This window comes from Euleptes europaea, chromosome 3 (genome assembly GCF_029931775.1).
Source record: "Euleptes europaea isolate rEulEur1 chromosome 3, rEulEur1.hap1, whole genome shotgun sequence".
NCBI lineage: Eukaryota > Metazoa > Chordata > Lepidosauria > Squamata > Sphaerodactylidae > Euleptes > Euleptes europaea.
The window spans coordinates 30,244,866-30,263,865 of NC_079314.1; the positions used below are offsets into that span (position 1 = coordinate 30,244,866).

The 19,000-nt window shown below is 45.5% G+C and overlaps 1 protein-coding gene across 2 annotated transcripts in view; it reads left to right on the forward strand.

Annotated features, from left to right (window-relative positions):
* Positions 1–436: 436 nt before the first annotated feature.
* SMAP2 (small ArfGAP2) overlaps positions 437–19,000 on the forward strand; it is a 46,870-nt gene continuing 28,306 nt past the window's right edge. For both annotated transcript variants that reach the window (XM_056846870.1, XM_056846869.1), the window contains exon 1: positions 437–581. In XM_056846870.1, coding sequence (XP_056702848.1) covers positions 479–581 — 103 coding nt within the window. In that variant the 5' untranslated portion in view covers positions 437–478. The remainder of the gene's footprint in view (positions 582–19,000) is intronic.

Here is a 19,000-nt window from a genome sequence, read left to right on the forward strand (position 1 = left end):
GCTGAGGGTACTGTGAGGCCAGGCTGTTGGGGGTGCTGGCTGGAAGCCCACGTGGCTTGGCAAAGGTGGTGGGTGGACTTCACCCCTGAGGTGCGTGGGAGAGATGCTGGAGGGAGAGGGAACTGGCCAGAGGCTTCTGGCGTAAACCTCTGTAGCGTGTGGTGTGTCATCGTGTTTCCAAGGTATGACTATAGAGGGAAAGTCCTCGGCAGGATAAAAGCAGCGTGGCAGTTAGATGTGCCCCTACTGTATGTGTGGGAAAGGCCTTTTCACGCAAGGAGGAAGTTACATCTCTGGGAGTGGCAATCTCTCTAGAGCAGGGTCGCGTGCGAGTTAAAACTTCAGGGCAGGGTGCTGCTTCTTCAGAGGTGTAAGGCAAGGAAGCCTAGGGGGGCCTGCTTGGCAGAGCCAAGGAAGGAAAGGGTGTTCTCCCCCCCTTTAATTTCTCACATTCCTGTGGAGCCATTCCTTATCTGCAATGACGGGCAAATCGGTCAGGGATGTGGACAGATATCAGGCGGTGCTTGCCAGTCTGCTGCTAGAAGAAGAGAACAAATACTGTGCTGACTGCCAGGCCAAAGGTAACATGGGGTGCCTTTGAATGCACGGGTTGCGGAGGGGATGTTACTTGGTTCTCAGTCCTGCTGCTGGGGTTGATGAAGTGGAGGGAGGGGGGTATCTGGGTGTCTGCAGAGGAGGATGCCGATACATTTGGGGGAGGGGGTTTGGCCAAAACAAATACCCAGCCTTTGTGTGTTACTGAAGCAAGCGGACCGCTTCATCTTGAGAGTGCTGTGGGCTTCGGGCTGTGTGCGGTAATAGGAAAGGTCTCTTATGCAGTGGTACATATTGCGGATTCTTCTGTCAGAAATGCTTGCCGCTCTGTCTGTGTGTGGTTGTGCAGGGTCTCCCGGATCAGGCAAGCAAGAGGGGTTGAACAGGTGGTGAATGGTGGGAGGGGGGGAATCAAACTGGGAGAATGGGGGGGAAAGGTCACTGGATTGTCATTGGCACTTGTTGGATATGCGTGTGTGTGTGTGTGTGTGTGTGTGTGTGTGTGTGTGAGAAAATCATGAATAACTTGGGGGGTGCCTTGACTACATGCGGTTGGTTATATAATGGCATCATCAAGTAGGCACACCGAAAGCACTGACTGTACGTGTTAGTGCTGCAGGCTTATTGGAAACAAATTCTGTTTGCATGCTGATAAGGCAGGTCTGTGTCTAAATAGGGGAAAGGGGAAGATGAACTTTGACATGTATTTTGTGATACATCTCCTGAAATGTAGTTCTATATATCCTTACAGGTTGGGGTGTGTGTGTGTGTTTTTTTTAATCTGGGTGTCCCAACTTCTTGTTTAGGTATGCTGCAAATTTCTAGCTTTCGCTGTTGCAGACAACTTGGAAAGGGATCACCGAATAGTCAGAATGAGAAAACTAGGATGGAAGCTGCTATTCTGTGCACCTCCACCCCTTTTCCAGAATACTTGTGGTTTACAAGATGTGTATGAAATGTTATCAGGGAGGCTGATACAAGATCCCCCTAGTGTTTTACTTCTGGTCAGGCTAATCTACTTATATGGGTTGAGAAGATGGTTAACTTCCCTTTCTGTTCTCGGAAGCTCTTTTCCTCTTCTAGTACACTGCATGACCTCTTGCTTGGGCTTGTCAAGAACAGCTTTACTTTGTAGGCCTCTTTACAAGGCACATCTACTTTCTGCGTGTGTTGATCGTCCAGACAACTTCCTCAAACTCAGGACAGGGTGCCCTTTTGACAACTTCACAATTCTCAGGTTAGGAGTAACGATTTAGGGGAAGATTCATCTAAGACAGCAGTTTTCACCCTTTAGCAGCAGCCTGAGGACACCATTTTGGTTGAATGTTTTTCATAGGCTGTCCCTTCCTCTCTTGCCAGCACATATTATGTGGCCCTCTTTCAAAGCATGTGCCTTAAGCCCTGTTGTGGATTCCGTCCTGTCACATCCTCAAAACGATTCAGTGAGGCCTTTAAAAGCACGTTTTAATGGGGGGATGCTTTTATTGTCTGTACGTGGCTTTCCAAGGTCAAATCTCAGAGAGTAGCTGATTCTATAAGGGCCTCAGCTCAAAAGGCCCAGACCCAAGTTTAACCCATCTCTCCCCTTGATTGAGAAGGAATCTTCCTTATTGATTAATAACTTCTAGCTTGTGGCCAGCTGGACAGGGGTAGGAAGGGGCCTGGGGAAAGTTCAGCAGCTGCCCATAGAAATAGAAGAAGGTTGGCATGTCACAAAACCAGAACTTCTGTATTCAGTTCGAAATCACCATTGCATTTACTGCTGCAGATGCTGAGTGGCATCTCTCTCTCTCTCTCTCTCTCTGCTGAAAGCCTTTGAATTGGACAACAGAGTGAAACACAGTTTACTTTTATACCTGAAGTATGTGTGAGGACTATGTTAGGACTGTACTTCCTTGGTGCCTCTCAGCCAGTTAGAGTTCCTTGTGTTGAGCTGTTGGATTCCAGCAACCAATCAGCATATTTATGGCTAGCGTTTGGCGGTCATCTGGAAGGCGGCAGAACCATAGGTTCCTGCCCTTTGAAGCAGGAAGAAGACGACGAGCTGGTTTTTATACCCTGATTTTCTCTGCCTTGAAGCAGCTTGCAATCTTCTTCCCCTCCCCACAACAGAGACCTTGTGAGGTAGGTGGGACTGAGAGAGTTCTGAGAGAACTGTGACTAGCCCAAGGTCACCCAGCAGGCTGCATGTGGAGGAGTGGGGAATCAAACCTGGTTCACCAGATTAGAGTCCGTCACTCTTAACCACTACACCATGCTGGCAGATTCCACCCCCTTCCCATGAGACAGAGTCTCTGCCCCATTTCTAGAAAAGGGGATACAAGTTTTCATGTTATCAATATGGAAATGAGTGGGACTCACTCCTGTGGCCTCACAAAGGGCTTGTGGCCACTGGAGTACTTTTGCTGACCCTCCTGTTTGAGAAATGCAAGTATAAATAAACAGCATTGTAAAGTTGAGGGCCCTGTAGAGCTAGAGACATTTCAACAATTCTGGAGTCTGCTCCCATCTTGAAAACACATACACACAAAAGGTGAGCTGTGATTGACAGCCTATCTCACACTAAATCGCCATCCGTTTCCCCTTCTGGGAAAATAATTCTGCACAAAGTGGGTTATCTAGACAGTAGAAGCTCAGGTTGGGGTTTGTGTGCCTGGAACTTTGAAATTGCCTGGAGTAATGGGGGACTTAGGCTTCAACCTTTCACCCTGTTGTTTTTCAAAGCTTGTTATATGTGTCCTTTTCCAGTTCTTCAGGGGAGTAGGGAGTATTTTGCATTGCTACCTTGGGGCAGTTATGCAGAATTGACTTGCTCACCTCTCCACACGTGCCATGTCAGTCGTCTGTGTGGCATGTTGGTAGGTTAAAAAGTTTTTTTATGGTACCTGTACCAAGCTCCCATTGGTTACCTTCAGCTAACAATGAATACTCCAGCCATCAGAGGGGGTAAAGGCTCTGGACAGGCTTTCCTCCTTTGCCCCTGAACCAAGCTCTGTGAATTAAGAGCACTCTTATTTGTATTTCTCTATTACCCACTATGTGTTATGACTTATGTCACCTGTTTATAGTATCTGCTGTGAGAAAGCATGTATTGAGCAGTGTAGATGAGGCACATGCTTAAAGCTCCCTTGATGTGGGATATTTAACCCCTTGACAGCCTCTGCTTGCTTTTATGGAGGCCAAAGCAACCTTACAAGGCCCAAAAGTTGCTCGCAGGCGTGCCTGTGTTGAGGACTGTGTTAGTTGAGCCATGCGGGAGAAGGACTGGCATTTGTGAGTCCTCCCCGACTGTTTTTTTGGAGGGAACTGTGCGGTTGCATCAGGTGCTGTGGTACAGAGTGGTGCATAATTGTGAGCGAAGGCCCCCACATCTCCTAATCATGAGCAGGGAGCCAAAAAAAGGAGGTTGGAAGGGACGGGGATAGATCACGATGGGTAGCCGAGTTAGTCTGTAGCAGCAAAAAAGAGCAAGAGTCCAGTAGCACTTTAAAGACTAACAAAATTTCTGGCAGGGTATGAGCTCACTTCTTCAGATACAGCTAGAATGTGAGTCCATCTGTCCTTAAGTAGAGTGAATTCAGACACCCAGTGGCAATAGCCGTAGGGTGGAGGGTGTAGTGCAGTAGACTGATACAAAATACAAGATTGTAGCCATGCACGTTCAGTTCTGGAAACACAAATGCACAGAATTGCTTGTGTTTCTGAGTCCAGGAAGAAAACAGTGCAGGGCGTGATGTAACAATTTAGTGCCGTCAAGTCACAAGCAACTTATGGCAGCCCCATGAAGTTACACCTCATGGGTTTTTCAAAGGAACAGATGTGCAGAGGAAGGCCATTGCCTTCCTCAGCCTAGCAACCCTAGTCTTCCTTGGCGGCTTATCCTGCTCAGCTTCCAAGCAGAGGCGTGGATATTCTGTCCATAGTAGAAGTCAGGTCATTCAGTGAAACCAACTGGCTGTTGGCTCTGCGCAGGGGGGAAGCGTAATTTCCCCAAAGCATGTAATATATAAAATTCATCGCCACCAAGAGGTGGTGAAGACCACTTTAGCAAATGCATCAAGGATCAATCTATTAGCGATGACGCCTGCCCTGATAAATGCACTTGCCATTTTCGGAAACATTGTGCCTAAGAGTTCCCAGGAGTAAGCACCAGGAAATTACTGCCTCTAACTCATTCTGCTTTGGAGCTCTCAAGAGGCATCCCGTTGGAGGCAGCATGCATGGCTAGACAGACTCCTGGTTTTTATCCAGTATGGGCTGAGTTTTTTTTTAAAAAAAAAAAAAACTCTCTTGACGTGCAAGGTTAGCTTTTGTCTTGTGTTAGCTTTTGAGAACTCATATTCAATACCTCCTTGCTTCTGAAAGGGTGAGTGTTGAGAAATGGGGAGATTCACAAAAAGAATACGAAGGAAGGCTTCATCTTAGCTTCTTAATGGTATCTCTGCCTGCCGATTCTGTCCATTTCCTGTTGTCCTGAAAAGGCCCCTCACCTGGATGTTCCATTTCTTCACTGAATGATGTCTCTGTGCTAATAACCCCTGACTTGTGGGAGATTCAAAACAGATAAAAGGAAGTATTCACACAACACATAGTTAAATTGTGGAACTCTCTGCCCCAGAATGTGGTGATGGCTGCCAACTTGGAAGGCTTTAAGAGGGGAGTGGACATGTTCGTGGAGGAGAGGGCTATTCATGGCTACTAGTTAAAATGGATGCTAGTCTTGATACATACCTATTCTCTCCAGGATCAGAGAAGCATGCCTATGATATTAGGTGCTTTGGAACGCAGGCAGGACAATGCTGCTGCAGCTGTCTTGTTTGTGGGCTTCCTAGAGGCACCTGGTTAGCAACTGTGTGAACAGACTGCTGGACTTGATGGACCTTGGTCTGATCCAGCATGGCCTTTCCTATGTTCTTATGACTTCCACCTCCCTATGCCACCTTCCCCATGGCTGAGTGTTGGGTGACAGGTCCATAGGGATTCCCTGAGAAGCCCAAGATTGATAGTCTTGATGTTTGTGCCGCTTGGCTAAAGCTTGTTACTAAAAAGCTCCCTTGAAAGTCCTTCCTGCAGACGCTCTGCTTCTTGAGTATCCTGTTAAAAACAGAAAGCTGTATTGGTGGTATGCTTCATGCCAGTAAAAAACACACACAGCAATAAACCATGCAGTCAGAAATTAACATCCAAGCTACTGAAGTGTCCAGAAGAATGGAGAGTGGTAATTAAAAGCACAGGTGAGAGTGAAAAAGTATTTAAAAGAAAAAAGCAGGCGTAGTGGTGCAAGAAAAGTATTGTTTGGTGTCCGTGTTCAGCTGTAGTTTTTATATTTTGAACCCTGCCCTTTGTAGCAGACCCACAACAATCCATTCAGTACTTTATTTCCTTATATTTATAGCCTGCCATCATTCCCAGCGAGCCTTCAACGGGCCTACAAATTTTCCATACAATCTTGAGTGCATTCTACAGCCCATTGGCAGTGTTTTCCTTCCTAGGGAGTGAAGTCCAGAACGGATTATCCAGTGTCCCATGTGAACCTCATGTTTTCTCCAAGAACCAGCATGAGTTGGATTGACTCGATAAAGGAAGCTGCGGCCTTCAGTTTGCCAGACCTGAGCAAGACTGTTAGCAAGAGGATGTTTTGGAGGTTGTGGATTCATAGGGTTGCTCAAAGTCAGAAGGGTTGATGGCAGTTCACACGCACACATATATATATCTTGGCAGAGACACTTATGTAAAGAGGAGTCCCTGAAGGAAGGAAGTTTGCAGATATGTTGTTTAAGTTTAAAATCTGCATGGGTGGGGTTATGTGTATATTTAGCCCATAAACATTTAACTGTTGGGCTTACAGACCTTGACAAGCAAACTACGAGTCCAAAGGGCAGAAAGTCAGACTGGAGCTGTCGATAGGGCCTCATGAGGGTGACAGTGCTTGGGGGAATATGAGGGGAAACAAAAGCAGTATGGACTCTCCTAATGAAATATCATTGGAAATGAGTAATTTTTTTTTTTAAAGGAACAATCTCCAGGGCCTTGTTTTGACATTGAAATGTCTCCAGGCCAGTTGAATTGACCATAAGAGATTGTAGATGTGCAGAGATAGTTCTTGAACTAAATTTCCCTGGGCATTGATTTGGTAGATAGGATTTTTCTAATCAATAGCCACTTGCTTGCTGTAGCTGGGTTCAAGAAAGAATTATCCTTCAGCCAATAAGAGGAATGGCTAATTTCCACTTGATTAGCATCCTTCAGTAATCTGGATATATTGGGTTCTCTCCCCCCCCCCCTCTCCAAAGTACATACGTTCTCTGCCTGTGATATATTTTGTGGTCAGGTTTGCACCCTCTGTACTCATGGAGGGTCTTGGAGGGACAGTAAATCTGCAAGTACAGAACCGTAGATGGTAATGTCTCTGAGTAAAAATGTGTGATATTTCCAGGGTTAGATCTCAGAGCCTGTTGTGGTAGAAACTGGGTGTGTAGGCTTATCAACGACACAATAGCTAAGTGAAACCTCTGTATTTGGAGACAGTTATCTTAGCTTCAGATGCTGGTGGCAGAGAGGACGTGACCTGCTGCCTTCATGCTCAGCATATGGTCTTCTCAGAGACCATCCGTTGGAAACGGGATGCTAAATTGGAGGACTTTTTGGTCTCATCCACCAATTGGTGTATTCCAAAGCCAAAGTTCTGCCTTCAAACATGGTAAGACACCACTTGTGTGAATATGCCCAGTGCTTACTCCTTAAAGCCAGCCTTATCACAATTGGGTTATGGGGAGTAACTCCTAGGCAGGCATGGTGGAGGGTTAGTGGGACAGCTGCTGTTGGGAAGGGGGTCAGGTTAGATGGCCTCCGGGGCATCCCCAGTTCTGTCTAGAAACTTGTGTAACCAGGGGTGTGAGTTAGGAACCTGCTTCAGGAAACCCAAATTCTATGTATGGAATATGGGCCCTGAAGGAACTTGTTTAATTTGCGAAATCCTGAATGTTTGGTGGTGGCAATTGCTCAGAGCAAAGTGTCCAACAAAAACTAAGCTAAAAAACCCCTTAAAGGGGGTGGGGAGATAAAATGGCTAGATGAAAAGCTACCCTCCCAAGCTCTGAGTGCTTCTTAAAGTCCAAATATTTGTTTGTATTTGCTTATATTTGATTATGTATTTGGTTACGTTGCAAAATGTCTGGGTATTAGAGGGGCCTTCAAAACAACATTCAAAGATGGGGTGGAGTAGCAAACATCTTCTTACACACCTCTGCTATCATGCGAATTTTATGGCCCTATGAAACAGGGCTTCCCATGGAAAAAGAATTATCTTCTGCACATTTAGGGGACTTTCAAAGTATGCAGAGGAACATGGGGGGGGGGTTGCTTGCTGTCCACAGCAATTTTGGTGCTTAAGGCTGTTTTAAAATAGTTTTCTAGTTGAAAGACAGGACAGAGACCAGATTGGGGAGGTCCTGTTCGCAACATGGCTTAAAAACATGAGGGCAGCCTAAGCTTATTGCAGCAGATGCCTCATTACGAAGGGTACTGCAGCCACCTTGGAAGTAAAAGTTGCAACCAGGGTGGCTGTAGGCGAAGCAGCGGCTCGTATCTCTAAGAAGGAGCATAGGCTGAAGCTGTGAAAAATGGATGAAGGATCATATGCTGAAAGAAAGAAAAAAATTATTCAGGTTGTGTGTAACGTGAGTGGATCCTGCATGTAGGGTGTGCACTTATATGTCCTTTTGACTTCCTCTAATTAAGCTATTTTAAGCAAATATGATGCACTCTCCCTTCGACCTGCATGGCATGCTGAAATAATCTGAGCTGAAAAAAACCATCACTATTGCGTTAGAGAGCATCGATTCATTGCCAGACATGTTACATGCTGAATGTCCTGTACTGCAGTTGCGACACAGCTCTTGCCTTTCGGGAATTGCTGTGTGTATCTTGTCCTCTGGCATCAGCCTTCCCCTTCCCGATCCTAAACGTGGGTGATTAAAAGCAAGTTCTTTTCAATATTGACGGAATTTTCCCAGGAACAGCTGTGTTGCTTGGTGTGAGTACTTGGAAGTAAGTCCCGCTGTGGGCAATGGAACTTGTTTCCTGGTAAGCCTGCTGCACAACATGGCCATAATGTTGACGCGTGTGTGTGTGTGTGTGTGTGTGTGTGTGTGTGTGTTAAGTGCTGTCAAATCGCCTCTGACTCCTGGCAACCTTATGAATCAATGTCCTCCAAAATGTCCTATCTTTGACAGCCTTGCTCAGATCTTGCAAATTGAGGGCCGTGGCTTCCTATGTAGAGACAATCCATCTCTTGTTGGGTCTTCCTCTTTTCCTGCTGCCCTCAACTTTTACTATCATGATTGTCTTCTCCAGTGACTCTCGTCTTCTCATAATGTGACCAAAGTACGGTAGCCTCAGTTTAGTCATTTTAGCTTCTAGAGTCAGTTCAGGCTTGATTTGTTCTATAACCCACTGATTTGTTATGTTGACATAGAACTGTGATTTTTTAAAATTACTTCCCACTGGTCCTTTCAGTTGGAAATTATGGTTATTTTAACTGTATCTCAGTGTTTGTGAGCCGCTCTGAGCCTGACCTGGTCAGGAATGGGTGGCATAAAAATCTTAACAAATAAATAAAACCGTTCCTGGTCTCTCTAGTAGTTGCGCTGGTGGACAGGAAGGAGGGATCGTTCGCAGACAAAGGTGGTATGCTTATTACAGTTGAAGCTCAAAAAGGAAGCCACTGTCAACAAAGTGAGAAATCCACATGCACACAAGCATATTGAAAGATAATAGCAGCTATTTATGCTTGGGGTGGAGGAGGGAGAGAGGGAAAGACAAACGGAGGGTCGAGGGAGTGTAGGTTTCTGACCGCAAAGCTTTGCAGAAGCCGCCTAGAACGTCAGCCTGAACTAGCTTCCTGTGTGTTACTAAGGAGGTATATCTGAAGAATCCCTCCAACTGGCTGCAGTCTGTGCTATCTTCCTCCAAAGATCCTGTTGCGTTAACATCCTGTGACTACAGAAGGCAAAAAAAAGATGATGAAATTGTTTACCCTTTTATCATTCTGAGTACCTGATGGTAAAAACTGAGTCATGCTGCTTGGTACATGTTTGAAAAGGGAGGGAGTGTGTGCGTGCGTGCACACGTGCTGAATTTATTTTTGTTGTATTTTGAGGGCTGGAATATTAATTTGGTGCAGACTTTCTGCCCAAAGGTTGCACTGTGAAATTGTATCATAAAGCTGCTTAAATTGCCGGGCTTTGTGCCACAATTTCTCCACAGCCCAGGAAGAACGTAGGTTTCAGTACAAAGTAAAGAATTCCGCTTCCTGAAGTATCTCAGCAGTAACAAATATATTGAGTTTCTTGCTGGCTGGGAGGATAAGGTTGAAAATTATGATAATTTCAAAAACTTATTAGCCACATTCTCCAAAATAAGGATCAGCTTGCAGTTAAAGAAAAACACAAAATGGAGAGCCAGAGTGGTGTAGTAGTTAAAGGTTCAGACTAGGATGTGGGAGAACCAGGTTCAAATCCCTGCCCTGGGAGCTTGCTATGTGACCTTGGGACAATCTCTCTGTGTGTGTCTCAGCCTGGTTATAAAATGGAAGGGAGGAGAACAATATGAGCCGTTTTGGATATGAGCCCCATTGGGCAGAAAGGCGGGGATAAATTAAATAAATAAATGTGTTCTGATGCATGGAACTCCAGATCATGTGTTTGTCTGGCTTTCCTTCCTTTTATATTCCTTGAATATTTTGTTGTGTTAAAACTACTCTGAATAATCCCATTCGTTTGCCTTTTAATTTCTGTTTTTTGCCACTGTTTCAGGAGTCAGCAACTGGGCTAGATGCCTGTCGCGGTGATTTTTTTTGTTTTGTCTAATGATTCGGGGAGTAGGTCACAGTTAAAATCTTGGGTATTTTATCCTCTGTGAGCCACCATAAGAACCTTTTGAGTTGAAGAGCTGAAGTCAGTTGAACAATCAGTCTTTAACCAATATAGTTGCTATGATTCCCCGTTCCTCCACATGAGCGTCGGATGCTAGTCTGGTGAACCAGGTTAGTTTCCCCACTCCTACACATGAAGCCAGCTGGGTGACCTTGGGCTAGTCACAGTCTCTCAGCCCCACCTACCTCACAGGGTGTCTGTTATGGGGAGGGGAAGGGAAAGCTGGTTTAATTCTTCCTTAAGTGGTAGAGAAAGTCGGCATATAAAAACCAACTCTTCTTCTATTGTTAATGGCCATACAGTGTCCTGTCTCTGGCTGGCTTTGCAGTGTCCTTGGCTGGCTATCGTAGCCTCAGTGCAAGAATCCTATCCTTAGCAGGATGCCCAACCAAATTTTTGGCCTACCAAGCCCTCCTCATTACTTTTTCTGCCTCATTCTTCTCTGTTGCTCCTGGGACTGTTGGCATTTCCCTCCTGGCTGCCACGTTTCCTTTTGATATTTCACAAGCACCTTACGGTCTGTATGGGCATCCCAGGGTGTGTGTGTGTGTTCAGGACTGCTGCTTGGTTGGCATTCTCATGCAAAAATCAAAGCTTGTGGCGTGACTTCCATTGGCCTTGTTAGCACATGCGCAGTGACTGGCCAAATTCTTAGGGAGTGACCTGCCGTTACAGTTCTGGAGTAACGCTGTTGCACACTATAGATCCTGAGAATGCTTTTATCAAGCTGGCATCGTAAGTCTCACGCATGTACATAATTTCATCGTTTAGAAGTCCTTAACGCTGAACTCATTGCACAGTGGAGACATACTTTATCTGACTCTTTCCCCTCTCCCAAACTCTCCCCCCTCTACTCTTCCAGATGCACCTCCCCAGTCTTTCCCACAGGTTCCTTTGGATCCAGAACCACTGGTGTCAAGAGCTGCAGGTTCTTCCCAAAAGTGGAGCTTCTCCAGCTGACGGTCACTATTGCGAGTTCCGCTGGGCCTGCTCGTCAGTTTAAGGTTTCCCCCTATGACTTCCTCCTTTGGTTCCTCCGGGCATCTCATTCTGCCACCCCTCCCCTTCTCACCCTTGGCGTGTTGTGAGAATTCCTCCTCTGAAATGTGTCCCTCTTCAGCACTATTGCCAAGTAAATGTGAATGCCTCACCCTGCCTTGAACCTTGTGGTGGTGCAGAGCTTGTGGTATTTAACCGCCGCAATTGCCCTTCTCTTATTCTTTTTTTTATATATAATTTTTTATTATTTTTATAATAAGAAAAACAAAACAAATTATAAAAATCATAAAAAAGAAAACAGACAAAAAACATAAAAGATACAAAAATACAAAAAGAGCACTTATATAACAGTCAGAATTACACCATATAATATAAATTGTAAAATACACGGTGCTCTAATACCCACCACCCACCTTAACAGTGTGTCCCACCACCAATAGACTTCCGGAGAAGTGTTTTGACAGTATTTAAAATTATCTTATACGATTATTATTATAAAAAACATTACATTTTATCTGTAATTCATTAACTATACTTGTAAAATTCACTTTCGCCAGTTTATCCCAAAATGTGACGGCCTTTAGCCCTTCTCTTATTCTGAGGTGCCCGGAATACATATTATGGAAAGGTTCGATATAAATATTTTATACCATCCCATTTTTAATATTGAATGATTCCCATGGACTGGGCTGGAAGAATGTTTCCAGTTCTTAAACACAAGCATTGCTTTAATCCCACCCCCTCCCTGGGACTTAACACCAGGCCTTTTGGCTCTGGCCCTGCATAGACCTGAATAAATAATTCAGAACGCTTAGATGCCAGCTTCAGATTTCTACAAGCCTGATCGTTTTCTAACCCTGCCTGGGATGCAAATAAAAGTGAACGGATTCGAACAGATGCTTGTTTGTGTATGCTCTTGGATGAGACCTGAACCAGGGTGAGTAAATCTCTGATCTTGAGGGCCACATCTGGGAGCTGCTTTGTGCCATTTATGCACGGGAGGTTTTGCCTTGGATTTGCTGCTCTCTGGATGCATATTTTCCCCATCCACATTCTCAAAACTCAAAAATGAGCCCCCATGCAGAGGTTTGAGAATTCAGATGGGGAAAATGTGCATCTAGAGAGCGGCAAATCCAAGGCAAAACCTCCCGTGCATAAATTACATTTGAGGTCTCAGAGTTGGGCACGGGAAGATCCGGGATCCAACTCAGAGCCCTTGAAGTGGCTGTCGTCAGAGGTATAGCCCTTCACCCACTCTGCTTCTCGTGACGGCCCTCAGGCTGCTTAACAGTTTTCCAGGAAGATTCCAGTCCAGTAGCCTTAAGAGACCAACAAGATTTTCAGGCTATAAGCTTTCCTTCGTCAGCTTTAACTCTCAAAAATTTATACCCCTAAAAAATCTTGTTGGCCTCTAAGGGGCTACTGAACTCTAGCTATTCTACTGCAGATCTGCACAGCTACCTTCTGAAACTATTTTTCAGGTCATTGCACCCACCATGCTGTGAAGCAGCTTGAGGGCTGGATGGAAGGCGCCGGCAAACTGCGTGTGGCTCCAAGGACATAATTATCTCCCTCCTCCCCTGTTAAGTGCTCAGAGCTCCAGTCGGCTTGTTGAGAGCCAGCGTGGTGTAGTGGTTAAGACAGGCGGACTCTAATCTGGAGAAACAGTTTTGATTCCCCACTCCTCCACATGAGTGGTGGACTCTAATCTGGTGAACCAGGTTGGTTTCTCCACTCCTACACATGAAGCCAGCTGGGTGGCCTTGGGCCAGTCACAGCTCTCAGAGCTCTTGCTAATACTATGGCAAGTTATGAGAACAGGAAGGGAAATCTAGTGACTTTAAGAGGCAGGAGGTGTAAAGCTTATGAAACTGGACCTTCATGACATTTATTTATTCAGAATATTTATATGGCCTCCTTTGTCCCAAATACCTGGAATGCAAGGCAGGTGAGATAAAACACCCAATAAGTCAGCGATCAAACCTAACTGGAGATCTCAAAGGTGAGCAGAGTCCCAGGGGCGGCCCTTAGGCTGAAAAGTCTTCCCTCCCTGGTTTAGAACCATGTCCTAGCTATCAGCATATTTCTGATTCTTGCATTTGTATCTACTTGCACAGCAGTTGCATGCAATATTTGGTCTTGGGGGGGTGGGGATTTAACAGCTTCAGTTTGCTGCAGGGCCTTGTAAATCCTTCGACTAAGCTTGATACCCACAGCTGATATTACTCAACAGTGACACATCAAAGGCCTAAAGTGGTTGTGGGTGGGAGTTGAGAACCAGCCCCTTTATAACAAGCAAATATGTATGGGGAGGGGCTGTGGCTCAGTGGTAGAGCATCTGCTTGGCATATAGAAGGTCCCAGGTTCAATCCCCAGAATCTCCAGTTAAAGGGACTAGGCAAGTAGGTGATGTGAAAGACATTTACCTGAGACCCTGGAGAGCTGCTGCTGGTCTGAGTAGATAATACTGACTTTGATGGACCGAGGGTCTGGTTTGGTATAAGGAAGCTTCATGTGTTTATATGTTACAATAGCTTCCTTTCCTTGTTGTCAAGTGAGGTTCTAACTGGCGAGCCGCTATTTACAGGCCTTCAATTAGCATAGAAGGGTCCAGTCAACTTTAATTTCTCCAGAATGTTAAGAATTGCAAGAAGTGCTGGACAAACCTGTGAAAGGCTGCGGAGTCACACTTAATGGGTGGACAGAGCTTTAATTGTCAAAATGGAGTTTCTGACAAAGGGAGCTATGGTTCTTGGAAGCTCATGCCCTGAAAATCTTGTTGGTCTCTTAAGTAGCAACTGGACTTGAGTCTCGGTCTTCTCCTGCAGACCAACATGACTACCCTCTGTATCTAACCTTGGAGCAGTAACCCTTAAAAAGAGCACAGGTTTTTTTTATGATAAAGCCAGGTTATTGTGGTGACTTCCACCTAGGGCACTGGTTCCCAACCGGGGGTCCGGGGACCCCCAGGGGTCCACAAGAACTAAATTAAGGTCCGCGAAACAAAGTTATAAACCCATAATAAATTAATATTTTCAATTAAAAGTTCTCTATTATAAAATATATATATTCAAATATTATTCTAAGTTTAATGTTTAACAGTTATGATTAAAGTTTATTTTCAAATTCTCAGAATTTTATTTTGAACCTTGGGGTCCCTGCATTGAACAAAAAAGTCCTAGTGGTCCCTGGTCAAAAAAAAGGTTGGGAACCACTGACCTAGGGAGTTGGCCCCCACTCTTTTTTTGATTGGAGGGGTTGGGGCTCTGAACAAGCCATTCTCACTGGGTTCCCTCCACCTAAAACAGGTTTAGGGGGCATGTAAACAAAAGAATTTTCTCTCTGCCACTAATCTTGCTGGGTGATCTGCGCAAAGTGAGAACGGTGTTGGGGGTAGTGAGTCCTTTGGCAGTCTTGCCTGGTCAGTTTCCCAGCTGGACCACTTTCTAAATACGTCAGCTTGAGGTCAGTACTATCCCACATAGCTCTGAAGTTTGAAAGGGTGTGCAGCCCTTCTAATAGGCTGACAGAAGTTGGCTGGATCCAGTACCGGTGTTGAGCCTTTCCTCCTAACAGGGTGGAAAAAAGCTGTTTGATGTTTGTCGGCCTTTACCATTTACAAAATGGTGGCAGCCCTGAATCATCCCATTGCAAATGGTGGAAATTGTGCATACATGTTTGAATTTGTGACATGGGTCCAGACGCTGTTCAGAAAGCAATAGGCAGCCTGCCATTTGCGAGACCATTTCAGCTTTTCTGTAGAATGCTGAACTTTTCAGTTTTCAAGTGAACAAAAAAAAAAAAAAAACCACACACGCAAAAACTGTGGATGGTTGCCATAGTGACGGCCGGAAGAAATGCTTTTTGAGAGATGTCAAACCGCCTTCATAAAAACCCACATGTCTTTCTCATGTGTGAATACTGCTTGCATGCTTGTGGTTTGGTGGAGTTTCTGTGTAGAGGTACTGATGGAAGCACAAGAGGTGTTTCCACAATCCGGCATTGGACAATGAGAGCAAACTCTCCCTTGACGAAAGAGATGATAGAAGTAAACATGAACAGAACAGCTGTGATACTGGAAAATCTCAGTTATCCCTTTTGCAAAGTGTTGGATTGTTAGGTTTTAGATCTAAAATAGCACTTTTCAGATCATTCCAGGGCATGTTGGGAAGTTCTTTGGTAGCTCATTTGTGCTTTCTGGATGAGAAGAATGGCAGATGAATGACTCCAATGGTCAACTTGTCTACTGCTACCAATGTACAGCTGCAGGAGAGGGACTGAGTGTCGTAGTGAGTGCTGTGTTTCTCTAGGCTAGAGGTGAGAGCCACATTTGAACTGTGAGTTTGTCCTAGGAAATGTTCCAGAGTCTTTTGCAGTGTGTGTGTGTGTATGGGGTGATAGCTGATATGCAGGGGATCCTGATTGGATGAATGGATTAGGGCGCAGCTTCCATAAGAGTAGAGAATTTGGAGATTGACAGAATACCACTGGGTTTTTTTCTCATACTTCACCTACTTGGAAGGAGAGGGGCCGTGGCTCAGTAGCAGAGCATCTGCTTGGCATGCAGAAGGTCCCAGGTTCAATTCCCGGCATCTCCAGTTAAAGGGACCTGGCAGGAAGGTGATGTAAAAGACCTCTGCCTGAGCCCCTGGAGAGCTGCTGCTGGTCTGAGTAGACAATACTGACTTTGATGGACCAAGTGTCTGGTTCAGTATAAGGCAGCTTCATGTGTTCATATGTGTGTTCAAACTTTCCATATCAATGTATCTGCCACAGAACCTCGGTTCATGGGAAGGATTTTAGGTTCATACAGAATATTAACCAGTTGGGACTTGCTCTTGCCTCATGAAAACAGCTTGCGCCCTGCAGCACACTTCAGGGGATGGTCTGTAATGGTGGGGCCCTTTTCTTTTAAAGGCAGCTTGTCTCTGAAGAACCGTAGGGTTCCCTGAAGCACAGCTTGGAAACTCTGGTAACAGTTCCAGAGCGGTGGCAGCCATGCTGTTTATTTATTCATTTAAAGCATTTGTATGCCACCTTTCCACCCAGATAAGGGTCCCCAAGGCAGCAAACATTAAAACATTTTAAAACATTAACAGGGCATTTAAAATAAAGTATGTATAAAATATTAAAACAATACAGTAAAACATATGGACATGTAAACACACGTTAACCCAACCAGGGAGGGAGTTTATTGGGGGTTTGCCAAACAAAGCAAAAAAGTCTTCACCCACTGGTAGACGACACTGATGGGGGAGACATAGAATCATAGAGTTGGAAGGGACCACCAGGGTCATCTAGTCCAACCCCCTGTACAATGCAGGAAATTCACAACTACCTCCCACGCACACACACCCAGTGACCCCTACTCCAGGCCCAGAAGATGCCCAAGATGCCCTCCCTCTCCTGAATCTCCCTGGGGAGGGAGTTCCAAAGCTTTGGTGCCATGACCAAGAAGGCCCTGTCTTGGGTTGCCACCAATAATCTAGCCTCATGTGGCAGGAGTACCCAAAGCAGGTGTTAGTCTGCTGCCACAAAAATGAACAGGAGTCTTATGGTACTTTTTAAAAAAACCTAGATATTATTGCAGCCTACATTTTGGCAGGTTATCGAGTCCCCTTCATCTGAGGTTCTGATCCCCACAGGTTTACGCTGGAGTAAATTCTTATCTGTCTTTAAGGTGCCACCAGACCCTTGTTCATTTTATTGCTAAACAATTCCTCGTTCCAGATGGACAGTTGAGAAATGCTTCCCGCTTTACGGATCCTGTGTGTCTATTGAAGATGTTAAGGAGAACATCTTCTGGGTAAGGGGTTGGGAGTTTGTTCACTGGTGCCGTAGGTGGAAAATTTCCTGGCTCCTGTTTCAGTAATTTGAAATCCAGAACAACCGTTGTGGCTCGTCGGCCATCCTGAGAAGCGAAAGAAGTTATGATGTATATAAATAATACTCATCTTGCAGTTGAAGAGGCAAAGATGGGGGGGGGGAAATGCACCTCGTTGCAGAGTCCTTGTAATACTCCGTCTTGCTCAGCCTACGTGACTTCTTGCTGCAAAATGCCCCTGGGATATGTTCATCTAGAAGGCTTAACTGCAGCTGGTATTTTCCCCCCTGCTTGCCCTAGAAAACATGACCACCGTAATAGTCCTGGGCATTTGGGATTACGGTGATGTTTGACTTCTTTTTCGGCAGAACGTTAATAAACTTGAGTTATTGCCTCTGCTCATCTTCAAAATATGAAGTGTGCTAGATAGTGAAGTATAAGCAGAGCTGCACTATTCCTCGGAAAACCAGGTTATTCCAGAGGGGCCTCATTCTCGACCTTCTTGGCTCTGTCCTTGTCTCGTGAGCATCCCACTATGGCTGTTGTCATAGAATCATAGAGTTGGAAGTGGGCCATCCAGTCCAACCCCCTGCCCAAAGCAGGATCAGCCTAGAGAAACCCTGACAAGTGCTTGCTAGTGAGGGGGAGCTCACCACCTCCCTAGGTAGCTGATTCCACTGAGTATTTTCAGGGTGTTGATGACAACCCTCTCCAGAACTATGAACGATTTGTCCTAAGGGATTTACAGAAAGATTGAAAAGCATGGGTGATAGAATCGTTGGAACCCACACTGATGACAACTGGTTTCCATAATTTGCTATGGTGTTCCTCAAAAAAAAAAAAGGTGGTCGGAGGAGCAGGTTTTTGATTGGTAAGCACACTGAGAATGCTCTGTGTCAATGTTTCTGCAGAATACCGTTTGAACCCGGAGGCTGCTTAATGAGAAGAACAGCCATGATAAATGGGCTTCCTATGAAAGAGCTTGCCTGCTTCTACCGATCTTCTGATCTACTGAGAGCCAGCGTGGTGTAGTGGTTAAGAGCAGTGATTTGGAGCGGAGGAGTCTGATCTGGAGAACCGGGTTTGAGTCCCCACTCCTCCACATGAGCGGTGGAGGCTAATCTGGTGAACTGGATTGGTTTCCCCACTCCTACACATGAAGCCAGCTGGGTAACCTTGGGCTAGTCACACTCTCTCGGCCCCACCTACATCACAGAGTGTCTGTTGTGGGGAGGGGAAGGGAAGGTGATTGTAAGCCGGTTTGAGTCTCCCTTAAATGGTAGAGAAAGCTGGCATATAAAAACCAACTCTTCTTTTCCAGAAATGCACATCCCCAGTAGAGTGGGTGTGCTCTCAAGCACATTTTTTTGATGGGGAAATAATCAGTGCTGGATAGCCCCCGCCCCCATGAACTGAGTGTGCGCCTTAGAACGTGCTCTAAGGCCAGTCTGGTGTAGTGGTTAGAGTGTACATATGAACATATGCAGCTGCCTTCTACTGAATCAGACCCTCGGTCCATCAAAGTCAGTATTGTCTACTCAGACCGGCAGTGGCTCTCCAGGGTCTCAGGCAGGGGACTTTCACATCACCTTCTTGCCTAGTCCCTTTAACTGGAGATGCCAGGGATTGAACCTGGGACCTGTATGCCAAGCAGATGCTCTACCACTGGGACCCAGATTCAAATCCC